Source organism: Betta splendens, chromosome 2, assembly GCF_900634795.4.
Source record: "Betta splendens chromosome 2, fBetSpl5.4, whole genome shotgun sequence".
NCBI classification, from domain to species: domain Eukaryota; kingdom Metazoa; phylum Chordata; class Actinopteri; order Anabantiformes; family Osphronemidae; genus Betta; species Betta splendens.
Window position 1 is genome coordinate 28,703,101 of NC_040882.2, and position 15,554 is coordinate 28,718,654.

Sequence of the window (15,554 nt, forward strand, 5' to 3'; positions counted from 1 at the left end):
TTGTGCCATTACTATTAAATTCAAGTTCCTTGTACTAATTCATAGTAGAATCTACCTAAAACTGATCAGCAGTTCAAAACCTGGGCAACTTTAAGTTAAATGTACTTGAAAATCTAAGTTTTGGTGGTGATTACGTTTGTATCTCCATGGAGACAGGATTTAAAGTTTTGTGATTGGCTGCTTCAAAACTGTGTGAAAACACGCATTAACATTATTAAAGCGATATCACTGTGCCAACTCAGTGACTGCTAGCTGACTGTAGCTGTTTCCGTTTTAATAATTCTTCGTCTCATTAGACACGCGAACAATACTGTATAACGCACACTACAAACATTAAACACAATACGTCCGGTTTAAGACACTGGTTTTTCACTGGAGTCTGGTGGTGGTTCCTCCAGATGACATCATGTAGACTCCAACTACAAGCAGAAGAACGGGTGGCTGGTACCAAACCAAGAAAAGAAAACAGACTTTCAACATGTTGCGTAACTGAAGTGTGGAGATACAGCAGAAGAAACAGAGAAAGAGATTTTCCTCCGTTTGTGGTTTTATTATAAAAGTTGAAGTTTCTACTCTGATGGTGAACAAGAACAGAAAAAAAATCCAATAAACCTCCAATAAGAAAACAAAAGAACATGACAATGAAGAGAAGGAAGAAGGCCTTTGGGGGGGTGGGGGGTTATTTTGCTATCCTGTGTCAGACAGTTAACATCAGATGACCAACACACATGGTTACTGAAAGGCAACAACCCAAGTCTCACACACAACCCAAATCTCTCACACACACACACACACACACACACACACACACACACACACACACACACACACACACACACACACACACACACACACACACACACACACACACACACACACACACACACACAGGTCAGACTGACCTACAGATAAACACAAAAACTGATAACGGACAAAAACATAAAAGCTTCAGACTTAAAAACTGGAACCTTGGTGTAAAAGGTCACTTTACAGTACTCCAGCCAGGTCACACAGATCCACTCTTACAACTCTGAAACAGATTATTGATCATGTCTGTTAAACAGTAACTTTACAGGGAATCACTAAGATTAAAACATGTAGATTTGTTAGTCTGCTGTGAGGCTCTGCTTCCTGTCTGCTAACATCCACCCAGCCGTCGTGACCTTCTCTTCACCTGTCAGACGTCTGAAACACACAGGCACACACACACACACATACTCTCTCTCATTCAGCTGTAGCTCTGCCTCTACTCATCATCATCTTCCTCCTCATCTTCATCCTCCCCCTCATCATCATCCTCCTCCTCCCCACCCTGAGCGGAAGAGCCGGGGTTCCTGGCATACGTGCCTCCTCCGCGATACGCCACCATGTCCTGACAAACAGATAAACAGATATTAGACTTTGTAGGTGTCTGTTTCCTGAACTACCAGTGGCGGTGGCGTGTCTGTCTGACCCGGTCGTATTTCTCCCTTAGTTTCTGGGCCTTCTCCTCGTACGGCTGCTTCTCAGACTGGGACAGTTTGCTCCACATCTCTCCCAGCTTCTTGGCACAGTCTCCTATAGACAGACCAGGATACTGCTGCTTGACGCTGGGACGGTACTCGCTGCAGAAGACAAAGAAAGCAGACCTGCAGGGGAAATGGACAGAAATCACATTACTGTCTGCAGGGGCTCCAGGTAATCTGGTCTGGTTACAGACACTGGGAGGTTTAACAAATGCTGAGCTGTTGTTTCAGCACTAATTGCTGCTGACTGTATTCATATAGTCCAGGTTTAACACAATTTAACAGTTGTATGGAAAAGAAACTCAGGAAATTAATATTCTGTCCTTGTCAAAGACAAACTGTTTAAATCTAAACTGACTGGCTGGATTATACAAGGCTTATCAGAGTGAAAACTGGTGAAATGGTTGGAGCTTAATTTGTGGGTCTGTGCTGCCCTCTGCTGTGAGAGCAGTGCCACTGGTTCAGTATCAGCAGGCTTACAGCCAGTGGTTTGCTACACGCTGAGAGGTTTCAGACTGAATAGACATCTCTGTATGACATAGCATTAGACTAGAAGCCTGGACCTGTGTCTGGGCTTTGCAGACTCACGGGGGTCTTTTGGGTGCGTTGGGATCTTTCCTCTTGCGGCCCCTCTTTCCAAAGCCTTTGGGTGGAACGTAGTCCTTCATCTCCCTGTTGTAGCGAACCTTATCGGCCTTGGCCATGTCCTCAAAACACTTTTTATCACTGGGAGACAGAGCCTGAAACCAGACACGTAGGAGTGAGCTGAGGAGATGTAGGAAATATACAACAAATGCTTAAAAAAGGGTGGGGTGGGTCCAGTCTCTTCATCAGTGAAAGTTGACAGAACCAAAATATGGTCTAACATCAGAGTTGTTAAATAACATCTATGTTTTATTCCACAGCTGCACTCAAACCCCAAACCAACTTTGGTGTTAAGAAAACTAAAAAGGTAAAGTGCTTGCTCCAATACAAAATACTTTCCATAATGATAACTGTGATCTCAGATCATGCAATCGCTTCAGGATTGGTGTCTTCAGAACTTGGCGGAGTTCTATAACAACACGTTCTAGCAGACTTCCTAAGAAACCTCAGACTGTCATTGCTAACACTTTCAGTCTTGTTTCAAAATAAATAAGTGCTAGAGAAGGCAAAGCAGAACCAGAGTATCAAACCAACCTAAACCTTGTTGTTGCAGGACATCTGCAGTAAATCAGGAGTTTCCACCTGCCACTTCATAAATCTAGTTACAGTTGTTCACAGGCTTGAACATACAGATGATGCTGCCAACAGCGTCACCAACACATCCAGTGCCTTCACTAGCAACAACACACTTCGCCAGTTCAGGTAAAACATTAAGGGGGGTTATACAGTAGGGCGTAGATCACCCGGATCCGGACTAAAATTGGCTCATTCTGTTGCACGTTTTCCAGGCAAATTTTAAACAGAGCAGCTGGCGTAGACAGATAGATGTCGGTTTAGTGTTTAATTTCTGCGATGGATAGACACGGTCTGTTAAAGGGAAAAAAACCCGACTGAGGTTGGACAGATGATCAGCTGCATTTGTCACTAATATAGAAACAGTTAACAAGCGGAGATTCAAATAATTAATCATATTAAAATGTACTAAACATTTGCAGCTCAGCTTCAACAACAAAGATTAAGACGTGATTATCAATAAACATGTTACAAGGGAAAATCCACAGTTCAGATTTCATCTATTTCATCTCTATGTCTATAATATGAGTTGATGACGAGTCGCTTACATTTTATTGTCATTACTGTTACCTATTCTGTTTGTGTCCCCAAACTGTTTAAGGCCTGAATTTTGGTCTAACTGAAATAACTAAACATCTGCAGTTTAATTTTCATCAAATCACAATAATATGAGCAGCAATAAAATAACTGATCCTGCTTCAGTGCAGCCAAGTCAAGTGTTTCTTGTGTGCTTTCATGAGGTAATTAATTGAGAAGCTTCAATGATGTTCAGACAGTCATCATCAAAAGTTGCTTTTGTATAGAACTGGATGATCTTTAATTACTCACGGCATGTTTATTACACCACTGAACGTTGAATTATTCCAAGTCTTGCTGTATGAGCATAATAAAGACTTCCGAGTTAAACAATGTTAGTGCTGTTCCTCACTGCCTAATACTGAACAGTGTCGTATTATCCTACACCTGACTGTGTAACTACTACACCATGGAAAAAAAAAACACTTAAGTCTCCATATTAAACACTGGGGAACGAACAGGTTTCTGTAAATGCACCACATAGTTATGGTATTAAAAAAAACAGAAGCCATTAGTAAATTTATTAAATGAGCAACTACACATTCATTGACCGTGAACAGAAAGAAAATAGGGACTCTAAACCCACATGAAATGTGTGCCATTCAAAAAGCCCGGTTAGTGCTAGTAACAGGTTCTTTGAGTCAGAGACTCTCTCTAAAACCTACATAATCAACACAGTTCTTACAGTGATCCTGTCATCATCACTTCAGCATCACTTCCTCTTACCTTCCATCTCTCTGAACATTTCTTGGAGAACTCAGCAAAGTTGACCGACTGCTCTGGGTTCTTTTTGCGGTGTTCCTCTCTGCACGTCTGGACAAAGAAGGCGTAGGCTGACGTCTTCCCCTTCGGCTTATTGACGTCTTTACGCATCATATTGGCGGCCTGGAAACAGAGGATGATAAGCTATGTTTAAATGTAATCTGCCAACAACGCGCAGTCACAAAGTCAATCAAACATTTACACTCCATTAGAGTTAAGGCCACATTTTCATTAACAAACAAACTTTTAATTTACATCCTACTCATCTGTATCATATTCAACTAGTTGCCATCTTCAACTACCTTGATTTGGTCAACTAAAAGCATTTAGTTGACTGGGAAATGGAACTTCAAAACTAGACACGTAAGAAAGACCACTGATTTATTTCTATAGATCAAATGACTGAAGCAGGTTCAGCAATTAATCGAGTTTATTTTACTAGAATTTAAGACACAAGATACGTGTAGATCACAACTCTCTGAATTCAAACTCATCTTAAAAAACTGTGATGTACGTCAATTATTATTATTGAACTTTATTGATCCCACATTGGGAAATTAACCTCCTCATTTTACCCATTCCCTAAGTGTCTTATTCATGGACACACTTGGTGTTCTTTTCAAGCCAAAGTTCTACTACAGAGTCACCAAGCAGCTCACTTCAGATCAGACTTGCTAAATTAAATATTACAGTAGGTTACTTTGTTATTGTGATAATTTTAATATTTTGCACATTAAAGTATTTACAGGTTATGGATAACTAACAGTAAATAACTGTTAGTTTAAGTCTTTGTTTTCATTAATAACATTTTCAGTCTTTCTTGGATGTCTGGTTTAAATAATGATCTGTATTTTTATTTGTTCTACAGAATAATCCTATTTAAATCTGTGTAAATTAGACTCAATCTAGGAAATGATGGTCTGGTTTTGTGCATTAATAACATACATCTGTGTGAAATTTCATTTTATTGAATATACATTTCATCATAAGTGTGATTAAATGCTAAAAAAACGGCCCGTTATTTGTCTCCGAACAAAGAACACGCTGGGTTCCATTTTCTCCATCTGAGAGCGAGGAGGCCCTCGAAACGATCTGGACCCTCTCCATGCCCGAAAACTACAAAGACGTTCCGTCGGACCCTGGTTCCTACCCCCGGCAACTGAGACGTAGCGTAAAACGGAACCCAGAGCTAGCCGCGTCCTGCATGGAGATCTACAGCTGCTGCAGTTAGCCTAGCATTGCTAACGGACTAGCTCCACAGAACAATGGGCCACCATTTGCTTCCCGCCCTCTGCGGAGCTAGCCGCCCCATCCCCCTCCGCTAGCAGCAGACTAACCGGTTAGCAGGAAAACAAAGACATTTAACGCTATAAGACCGTTGAAAGCACCGGGGCAGATGTTCCGTTAATAATCGCAGCATTAGTTGTATTAGGAGCAGCGCGTCTGCAATGAAAACAAGCAACCAGCTGGAAGTTACGCATTTTCAACGTAGGGGTCCGGCTATGTTGCGCAGAGGTCAGCGTTGTTTGGACGGGGCAAGACTATTTCCTGACGTTTATACTTCAAAATGGGCGTTTCGTGTTTACGCCAAGACGCCCTTAACGACCCAAGGGCCGAGCGCACAAAAGGGCGCAGACGCGCTGACAACGCTCCCGAACACCGCTGGATGTTAACGTGGCCATTTTATTCCCATTATCCAGCGTCACTCACGGACCCTTTATTCCAGTTCTATCAGAACAAGAAGCCGGCAAATCCAGCTCACCCCAGTTAAATTAAACCCATCTAGGTCCGGTCTGGCAGCTATAAACCGGACTACTACTCACTCGTTAGGAGAACGGGCCACAGGATGAAGCAGACTTTGGACCAGGTTCGGGATGCGAGATTCTTGTTTTTGTTTGGTGGCTGAAGCAGCGACTGCAGCCGTTGGTTCACTTTCAAAACTGGGACGAGTTCGAGCTAGGTCACGCCCACATTTACGCCCCGTTGGTCCTTTCTATTCAGAGGGCGGGGAAACAGCCAGCCAACCTGGGCGGAGCTGGGTCTGTGGTTGCCTCTGACAAGTTTAAACGGCTGTCCGTCAAAGCCTGCGGTCGCTGCTGCTCCGCCCGAGTAACAACGCCCCCGGGGCGGGAATCCTGCACTTACAAGGTAGGGTTTCCGTATGATCCTGCGTCTGATTGGTCAGCACTAATGTATGTCAGGTCAACGGGCCAATCAGCGAGCAGAACGGGAAGAGGCCTTTGGACAAGACAATTGCTGAAATTTAGTTCTGGTTGTATTTAAGAGCTAATAAAGTATAAATTTAGTCCAATCTGCTGATAATATTTAAGTGGTTTGTCAAACAAAAACTATTGTACTAGATGTGTGATATGTAGACATTAGTTTTCTAAAGCAGATTAGACATAATGATTTTAACATAATTACACTGGCCACCTAAACTATACAAGTCACAAACAAAGCAAAGAGGAGGGACTTACCAGAATTTAATAAACATTAAAATGGTTACTCTTACAGAACAAAGTAACAGTAAGTTAATAAAGTGTGATTTATTAAATATCAGATCTCAGATCAGTCACATCAACTATCATGTTCCTAGAAGTATAGGTAGAGGTGGAAGAGTAGCAGCAATTTATAACTCAGACTTACTAATTACTGCTCAACCTAAACATATTTATAACTTATTTGAGAGCCTCACTCTGACCCTTTCTCACCCAGACTCTAAAACCCAGAAGCCAGTTGTGTTTTGTACTGTTTATCGTCCTCCTGCTCCATATTCAGAGTTCTTAACTGAATTCTCTGAATTTTTATCTGACTTAGTTCTTAACACAGATAAAGTTATTGTAGTGGGAGACTTTAACATTCATGTAGAGGTTGAAAGTAACTGTCTCAGCACTGCTTTTAACTCCTTAATAGACACTATTGGTTTTACTCAGCAGGTAAATGAACCCACTCATCGTTTTAACCACTCCCTCGATCTTGTCCTGACATATGGAGTTGAAATTGATAATTTTAATAGTTCTTCCCCCAAACCCTCTGTTATCTGACCATTTCTTATTAACATTTGAATTCACCATAATTGACCTTACAGCAGCTTGAAAGAAATGTTACTATAGCAGATGCTTATCTGACAACGCTGTTGCCAGATTCAAGCAGACGATTCCATCATCTTTTGCCTCAATGTCTTGTAGATACACAGAGAACAGTCACCTTAATCCTTATGAACAGGTTGACTGTCTTGTAGATGATGCTGCAGCTTCTCTACGTACAATGTTAGACACAGTGGCTCCTCTGAAGAAGAAGACAGTGAATCAGAGGAGGTTAGCTCCGTGGTATAACTCAGAGATCCGCAGCCTAAAGCACAGGACCAGACAACTAGAAAGGCAGTGGCGTTCCAACAAAATAAATGTAAACTGCATTGCATGGAGGGACAGTCTAATGAAATATAAAAAAGCACTTTGTGCTGCTAGAAAAACACATTATTCCTCCCTAATTGAGGAAAACAAAAACAACCCCAGGTTTCTTTTCAGCACTGTAGCCAGGCTGACTAAGAGTCATAGCTGTGTTGAGTCTACTATCCCCTTAAATCTCAGCAGCAATGACTTTATGAACTACTTTACTAATAAAATTATCATCATTAGAAAAAGCATTCAGCAGCGACTTCTTCCAAACGACAGAAAGCACTGTCTAGATCCATCAACTTTGAATTTACCAAATCCTCTGTCTTACCTAGACAGCTTCTTCCCCATAACTCATATAGACTTAACCTCAATAATCAACTCTTCCAAGTCGTCCACATGTCTTTTAGATCCAATCCCAACCAGATTACTCAAAGAAGTTCTACCTTTAATCAGCTCATCCATATTAAATCAAATCAACCAATCTTTACAACTAGGCTATGTACCACAGGCTTTTAAGGTGGCTGTGGTCACACCTCTATTGAAAAAAACCAACCCTGGACCCTGGAGAACTAGCCAACTATAGGCCCATTCAAAATTTCAAATTTACCCTTTATTTTCAAGATTCTGGAAAAAATTGTGGCTAAACAATTATCTGACCACCTGAGTGGGAATAACCTGTACGAAGATTTTCAGTCAGGATTTAGAAAATATTATAGCACAGAAACAGATCTGGTAAGAGTCACTAATGATCTTCCCTTAGCTTCAGACAATGGTCTAATGGCTAATTCCAATGGCTAATTCCCTCCAGGCAACCCTACCTTGTAAATGCAGGATTCCCGCCCCGGGGGCGTTGTTACTCGGGCGGAGCAGCAGCGACCGCAGGCTTTGACGGACAGCTGTTTAAACTTGTCAGAGGCAACCACAGACCCAGCTCCGCCCAGGTTGGCTGGCTGTTTCCCCGCCCCGTAAATGTGGGCATGACCTAGCTCGAACTCGTCCCAGGTTTGAAAGTGAACCAACGGCTGCAGTCGCTGCTTCAGCCACCAAACAAAAACAAGAATCTCGCATCCCGAACCTTCTCCAAAGTCTGCTTCAGCCTGTGGCCCGTTCTCCTAACGAGTGAGTAGTAGTCCGGCTTATAGCTGCCAGATCTGACCTAGATGCAGGCCGCGTCATCTTCACTTCAACACATCGTTCCAGTGTCACTGTGTGTGTGTGTGTGTTTGTGTACTCACGTGTCTCTGTCTCCACAGACAACCTGAAGTGGTTCTACACAGCCCCTGCACTGAACTTCTGCCCTTCGTCTGCTCCACGAAGGCGCACGATGATGACTGAGCGGTTCCAGATTAAAATTTACCTTTAACTTTTGATCCTGCTCTTGTTATATATACACTTTTCACAAGCCCACACGCTAGCCAGACATCAGCCTCAGAAAGTCCCCTGGAACAATAGGCTATTGGTTTCCATTCTTCTTCATGAAGTTAAAGCAGTACAGCTCCTAGTCAATAGCTCCTAGCATCAGGAAACACTGCGGATTGAGGTGAATGGCCCCAGGTCCAGATGTTTTTGCTCTTTAACAATTCATGCAAAGGTTGTCCAGCTGTGGCGAGGGTAGGGATGTATTGTCTCAAATATTTAACCATACCTAAGACTCTTTTTAGCTCTTGTGCATTTCTAGGTGGTGGCAACTGAAGGATTGCCTCCACTTTCTCTGGGTCTGGCCTGACCCCAGAATGGTCCATTAGGGGGCAAAGAAAGCGTAGCTGGCTTTGTCTGAAGTAGCATTTCTCTATTTGTCTATTTGTCTATTTCTCTAATTTCTCAGATGACTCAATGCTGTGCAGCACATTCTCCAACCGAACCTCGTGCTGCTCAATAATAAGAATAAGAATAAGAATAAGAAAACCTTTAATAGTCCCACAGTGGAGAAATTACCTCACACAACAGCAAGTACAGATTAGAGAGAATACAGCGACAGAACAGTTCATGTTGGCACAGTATAATGCAGTACAGTACAGGTTACTGTAAGTTAATATGAGGTCATTGAAGGGTTATTGCACAGTAATGAATATAAGTCTTGTACCGGTTTGCACAAATGTTGCACAGAAAATTTGTTATTTGTTGCACATTGTGTAAATATAGAGTAGATAAATGATAATTGACAGAGTTTGCACAAATATTGTGCAGAGCAGATTACTATATAAACCACTAATGCAGTGGGTGAGTGAATGTATTGGGACGTGGTTAACAGTTCTGATTGTACAGTCTAATAGCAGCAGGCAGGAAAGATTTCCGGAATCTCTCCTTCACACAGGGAGGGTGGATCAGTCTGTTACTGAAGCTGCTCTCCAGAGCAGACAGTGAGTCCTCCAGTGGGTGAGAGTCCTGGTCCATGATGGATGTCAGTTTAGCCAGGACCCTTCTCTCACCCACCTCCTGCACTGTGTCCAGAGTACAGCCCAGGACAGAGCTGAACTTCTTGATGATCCTGTCCAGTCTCTTCCTGTCCCTCACTGTGATGCTGCTGCTCCATCAGACCACACGTACAGGATGGCTGATGCCACCACAGAGTCATAGAAGGTCTTCAGGAGTGCCCCCCTCACTCCAAAAGACTCAGTCTCCTCAGCAGGTTTGCTCTGTTAGAGTCTGCTCTGACCCTTCCTGTACAGTGCATCCGTGTTATGAGTCCAGTCTAGTTTATTGTTCAGATGTACACCCAGGTACTTGTAAGAGTCCACACTCTCAATGTCCCTTACCTGGATGTGCATCGGTGGGATGACAGCAGGCTGCCGTCTGCGGAAATCCACCGACCATCTCTTTCGTTTTCCCTGCATTGATCAGTACCTGCCGATTGGCGTTATGAATGTAGTCAGCATGCAGATATCAGGGTGGAGAGGAATTTGCCAAAATCCACTGGCAGCATCAAGTGAGGAAAATACAGTTGCTCCACTTAGCTTGGAGGTTTTCTTATCAGGTGTTGGGAGGATATAGTTTTCTCTTTACTGACTTATTCAGTTTAGTCAGATCCATGCGAATCCTTGCGCTACCAGTGTTCTTCTTTAACACTGGTACCATGGAAGCACACCACTCTGTAGGTTGGGTCATTGTTTCAATGACCCCGTTGTTCACCATCCTTTGTAGCTCCTCTTTAACCTTCTGTAGCATGGGAGACAGCACACATCGTGCTGTGTGTACTGCGTAAGACGCTGCATCTTCTCTTAACTGTATTTTTACTTGTTCGGTTTTCAAAATGTCATGTTTCTCGTGGGCTGTCAATGGGGAGGTCAGATGGTTCTAGTGTTCTTTCAGGGCTAAGTGTGTGATCTGCATCTTCGTTTATGATGGTGATGTCAGCTCTTGTGTCAATGTAGACTCTACTCCCAAGTCTATGGGAGTAGAGTCTACATTTATCTGCGCAGTCCATGCTTGACTTCTTGCTTGACCTCTGGTTGCGGCATACTCTGGCCCAGTGTCCCATCTTATGGCAAATGCGACATGTACCTTTTGCTGCTGGGCACTTCTCATCCTTATGGTGATTTGATTTGCCACATTTACCACATCTGTGTTCATAGTTCTCTCTTTTATTGTCCATACGCTACCTGCTGTGTCCTCCTTGTTGTTGTTCCAACCAATTTCCCTATATTTAGTCCGTACCTCCTGCACTGATACTGTCGTATCTCCTTGTAAACACACTTGTGCTGCAACCTCCTCGAATTGCCTGACGATCTGTATGGTCCGTACTAGCGTGAGATCCTCCATCAGCTGAAGCCTGCATGAGTTATTTGTCTCAAATCCAGACGACAATGCACACGTGAATGTTTTCATCCCGTTGTGCACTGAAGTTGCAGTGTTCTGACAGGTCATACAGAGCTCAAATAAAACTCTCCACTTTCTCACCCGGTTTCTGGACTCGAAGGTAAAAACATGCTCTTTCGTGTATAACGTTTCTCCATTGGAAGAAATAATCATCAAACTTTTTCAACACGACATCGAATTCATCACGGTTCTCGTCGTCAACAAACGTGAATGACTTGTAAATGTTCTCCGCTTCGTTGCCAATGGCATAAATCAGGCAGCTTACCTGCACTTGGTCTTCGTGGAGTTTCATCGCTAGCCTACAGAGCTCGAACCGCTGTTTCCAGTCGGCTGGTTTATCAAAGGAAAATTCCGCTAGTGGATTAAACTTCGCCACATGTTGCAAACATCCACTGCACTTCCTTGTCGATGCCCCGAGCGCACAAAAGGGCGCAGACGCGCTGACAACGCTCCCGAACACCGCTGGATGTTAACTTGGCCATTTTATTCCCGTTATCCAGCATCACTCACGGACCCTTTATTCCAGTTCTATCAGAACAAGAAGCCGGCAAATCCAGCTCACCCCAGTTAAATTAAACCCATCTAGGTCCGGTCTGGCAGCTATAAACCGGACTACTACTCACTCGTTAGGAGAACGGGCCACAGGATGAAGCAGACTTTGGACCAGGTTCGGGATGCGAGATTCTTGTTTTTGTTTGGTGGCTGAAGCAGCGACTGCAGCCGTTGGTTCACTTTCAAAACTGGGACGAGTTCGAGCTAGGTCACGCCCACATTTACGCCCCGTTGGTCCTTTCTATTCAGAGGGCGGGGAAACAGCCAGCCAACCTGGGCGGAGCTGGGTCTGTGGTTGCCTCTGACAAGTTTAAACGGCTGTCCGTCAAAGCCTGCGGTCGCTGCTGCTCCGCCCGAGTAACAACGCCCCCGGGGCGGGAATCCTGCACTTACAAGGTAGGGTTTCCGTATGATCCTGCGTCTGATTGGTCAGCACTAATGTATGTCAGGTCAACGGGCCAATCAGCGAGCAGAACGGGAAGAGGCCTTTGGACAAGACAATTGCTGAAATTTAGTTCTGGTTGTATTTAAGAGCTAATAAAGTATACATTTAGTCCAATCTGCTGATAATATTTAAGTGGTTTGTCAAACAAAAACTATTGTACTACATGTGTGATATGTAGACATTAGTTTTCTAAAGCAGATTAGACATAATGATTTTAACATAATTACACTGGCCACCTAAACTATACAAGTCACAAACAAAGCAAAGAGGAGGGACTTACCAGAATTTAATAAACATTAAAATGGTTACTCTTACAGAACAAAGTAACAGTAAGTTAATAAAGTGTGATTTATTAAATATCAGATCTCAGATCAGTCACATCAACTATCATGTTCCTAGAAGTATAGGTAGAGGTGGAAGAGTAGCAGCAATTTATAACTCAGACTTACTAATTACTGCTCAACCTAAACATATTTATAACTTATTTGAGAGCCTCACTCTGACCCTTTCTCACCCAGACTCTAAAACCCAGAAGCCAGTTGTGTTTTGTACTGTTTATCGTCCTCCTGCTCCATATTCAGAGTTCTTAACTGAATTCTCTGAATTTTTATCAGACTTAGTTCTTAACACAGATAAAGTTATTGTAGTGGGAGACTTTAACATTCATGTAGAGGTTGAAAGTAACTGTCTCAGCACTGCTTTTAACTCCTTAATAGACACTATTGGTTTTACTCAGCAGGTAAATGAACCCACTCATCGTTTTAACCACACCCTCGATCTTGTCCTGACATATGGAGTTGAAATTGATAATTTTAATAGTTCTTCCCCCAAACCCTCTGTTATCTGACCATTTCTTATTAACATTTGAATTCACCATAATTGACCTTACAGCAGCTTGAAAGAAATGTTACTATAGCAGATGCTTATCTGACAACGCTGTTGCCAGATTCAAGCAGACGATTCCATCATCTTTTGCCTCAATGTCTTGTAGATACACAGAGAACAGTCACCTTAATCCTTATGAACAGGTTGACTGTCTTGTAGATGATGCTGCAGCTTCTCTACGTACAATGTTAGACACAGTGGCTCCTCTGAAGAAGAAGACAGTGAATCAGAGGAGGTTAGCTCCGTGGTATAACTCAGAGATCCGCAGCCTAAAGCACAGGACCAGACAACTAGAAAGGCAGTGGCGTTCCAACAAAATAAATGTAAACTGCATTGCATGGAGGGACAGTCTAATGAAATATAAAAAAGCACTTTGTGCTGCTAGAAAAACACATTATTCCTCCCTAATTGAGGAAAACAAAAACAACCCCAGGTTTCTTTTCAGCACTGTAGCCAGGCTGACTAAGAGTCATAGCTGTGTCGAGTCTACTATCCCCTTAAATCTCAGCAGCAATGACTTTATGAACTACTTTACTAATAAAATTATCATCATTAGAAAAAGCATTCAGCAGCGACTTCTTCCAAACGACAGAAAGCACTGTCTAGATCCATCAACTTTGAATTTACCAAATCCTCTGTCTTACCTAGACAGCTTCTTCCCCATAACTCATATAGACTTAACCTCAATAATCAACTCTTCCAAGTCGTCCACATGTCTTTTAGATCCAATCCCAACCAGATTACTCAAAGAAGTTCTACCTTTAATCAGCTCATCCATATTAAATCAAATCAACCAATCTTTACAACTAGGCTATGTACCACAGGCTTTTAAGGTGGCTGTGGTCACACCTCTATTGAAAAAAACCAACCCTGGACCCTGGAGAACTAGCCAACTATAGGCCCATTTCAAAATTTCAAATTTACCCTTTATTTTCAAGATTCTGGAAAAAATTGTGGCTAAACAATTATCTGACCACCTGAGTGGGAATAACCTGTACGAAGATTTTCAGTCAGGATTTAGAAAATATTATAGCACAGAAACAGATCTGGTAAGAGTCACTAATGATCTTCCCTTAGCTTCAGACAATGGTCTAATGGCTAATTCCAATGGCTAATTCCCTCCAGGCAACCCTACCTTGTAAATGCAGGATTCCCGCCCCGGGGGCGTTGTTACTCGGGCGGAGCAGCAGCGACCGCAGGCTTTGACGGACAGCTGTTTAAACTTGTCAGAGGCAACCACAGACCCAGCTCCGCCCAGGTTGGCTGGCTGTTTCCCCGCCCCGTAAATGTGGGCATGACCTAGCTCGAACTCGTCCCAGGTTTGAAAGTGAACCAACGGCTGCAGTCGCTACTTCAGCCACCAAACTAAAACACGAATCTCGCATCCCGAACCTTCTCCAAAGTCTGCTTCAGCCTGTGGCCCGTTCTCCTAACGAGTGAGTAGTAGTCCGGCTTATAGCTGCCAGATCTGACCTAGATGCAGGCCGCGTCATCTTCACTTCAACACATCGTTCCAGTGTCACTGTGTGTGTGTGTGTGTTTGTGTACTCACGTGTCTCTGTCTCCACAGACAACCTGAAGTGGTTCTACACAGCCCCTGCACTGAACTTCTGCCCTTCGTCTGCTCCACGAAGGCGCACGATGACGACTGAGCGGTTCCAGATTAAAATTTACCTTTAACTTTTGATCCTGCTCTTGTTATATATACACTTTTCACAAGCCCACACGCTAGCCAGACATCAGCCTCAGAAAGTCCCCTGGAACAATAGGCTATTGGTTTCCATTCTTCTTCATGAAGTTAAAGCAGTACAGCTCCTAGTCAATAGCTCCTAGCATCAGGAAACACTGCGGATTGAGGTGAATGGCCCCAGGTCCAGATGTTTTTGCTCTTTAACAATTCATGCAAAGGTTGTCCAGCTGTGGCGAGGGTAGGGATGTATTGTCTCAAATATTTAACCATACCTAAGACTCTTTTTAGCTCTTGTGCATTTCTAGGTGGTGGCAACTGAAGGATTGCCTCCACTTTCTCTGGGTCTGGCCTGACCCCAGAATGGTCCATTAGGGGGCAAAGAAAGCGTAGCTGGCTTTGTCTGAAGTAGCATTTCTCTATTTGTCTATTTGTCTATTTCTCTAATTTCTCAGATGACTCAATGCTGTGCAGCACATTCTCCAACCGAACCTCGTGCTGCTCAATAATAAGAATAAGAATAAGAAAACCTTTAATAGTCCCACAGTGGAGAAATTACCTCACACAACAGCAAGTACAGATTAGAGAGAATACAGCGACAGAACAGTTCATGTTGGCACAGTATAATGCAGTACAGTACAGGTTACTGTAAGTTAATATGAGGTCATTGAAGGGTTATTGCACAGTAATGAATATAAGTCTTGTACCGG

The 15,554-nt window shown here is 43.1% G+C and overlaps 1 protein-coding gene across 1 annotated transcript; it reads right to left on the reverse strand.

Moving 5' to 3' along the window:
• Window positions 1–529: 529 nt before the first annotated feature.
• LOC114866925 (high mobility group protein B2-like) lies at window positions 530–6,044 on the reverse strand. The gene is made up of 5 exons (XM_029169186.2): window positions 5,885–6,044; window positions 4,026–4,184; window positions 2,094–2,245; window positions 1,454–1,628; window positions 530–1,372 (listed from the first exon to the last, which is right to left on the reverse strand). Exons 2-5 carry the CDS (start codon window positions 4,173–4,175, stop codon window positions 1,247–1,249), a joined length of 603 nt encoding a protein of 200 aa, XP_029025019.1. The 5' UTR covers window positions 4,176–4,184; window positions 5,885–6,044; the 3' UTR covers window positions 530–1,246.
• Window positions 6,045–15,554: the final 9,510 nt, after the last annotated feature.

Coding starts and splice junctions, on each gene's coding strand:
- LOC114866925 (XM_029169186.2), bottom strand. CDS start 4,175: ATGATGCGTAAAGACGTCAATAAGCCGAAGGGGAAGACGTCAGCCTAC. Junction 2,246..4,025: donor AATGTTCAGAGAGATGGAAG/GTAAGAGGAAGT, acceptor GTCTGGTTTCAG/GCTCTGTCTCCCAGTGATAA. Junction 1,629..2,093: donor AACGCACCCAAAAGACCCCC/GTGAGTCTGCAA, acceptor TTTCCCCTGCAG/GTCTGCTTTCTTTGTCTTCT.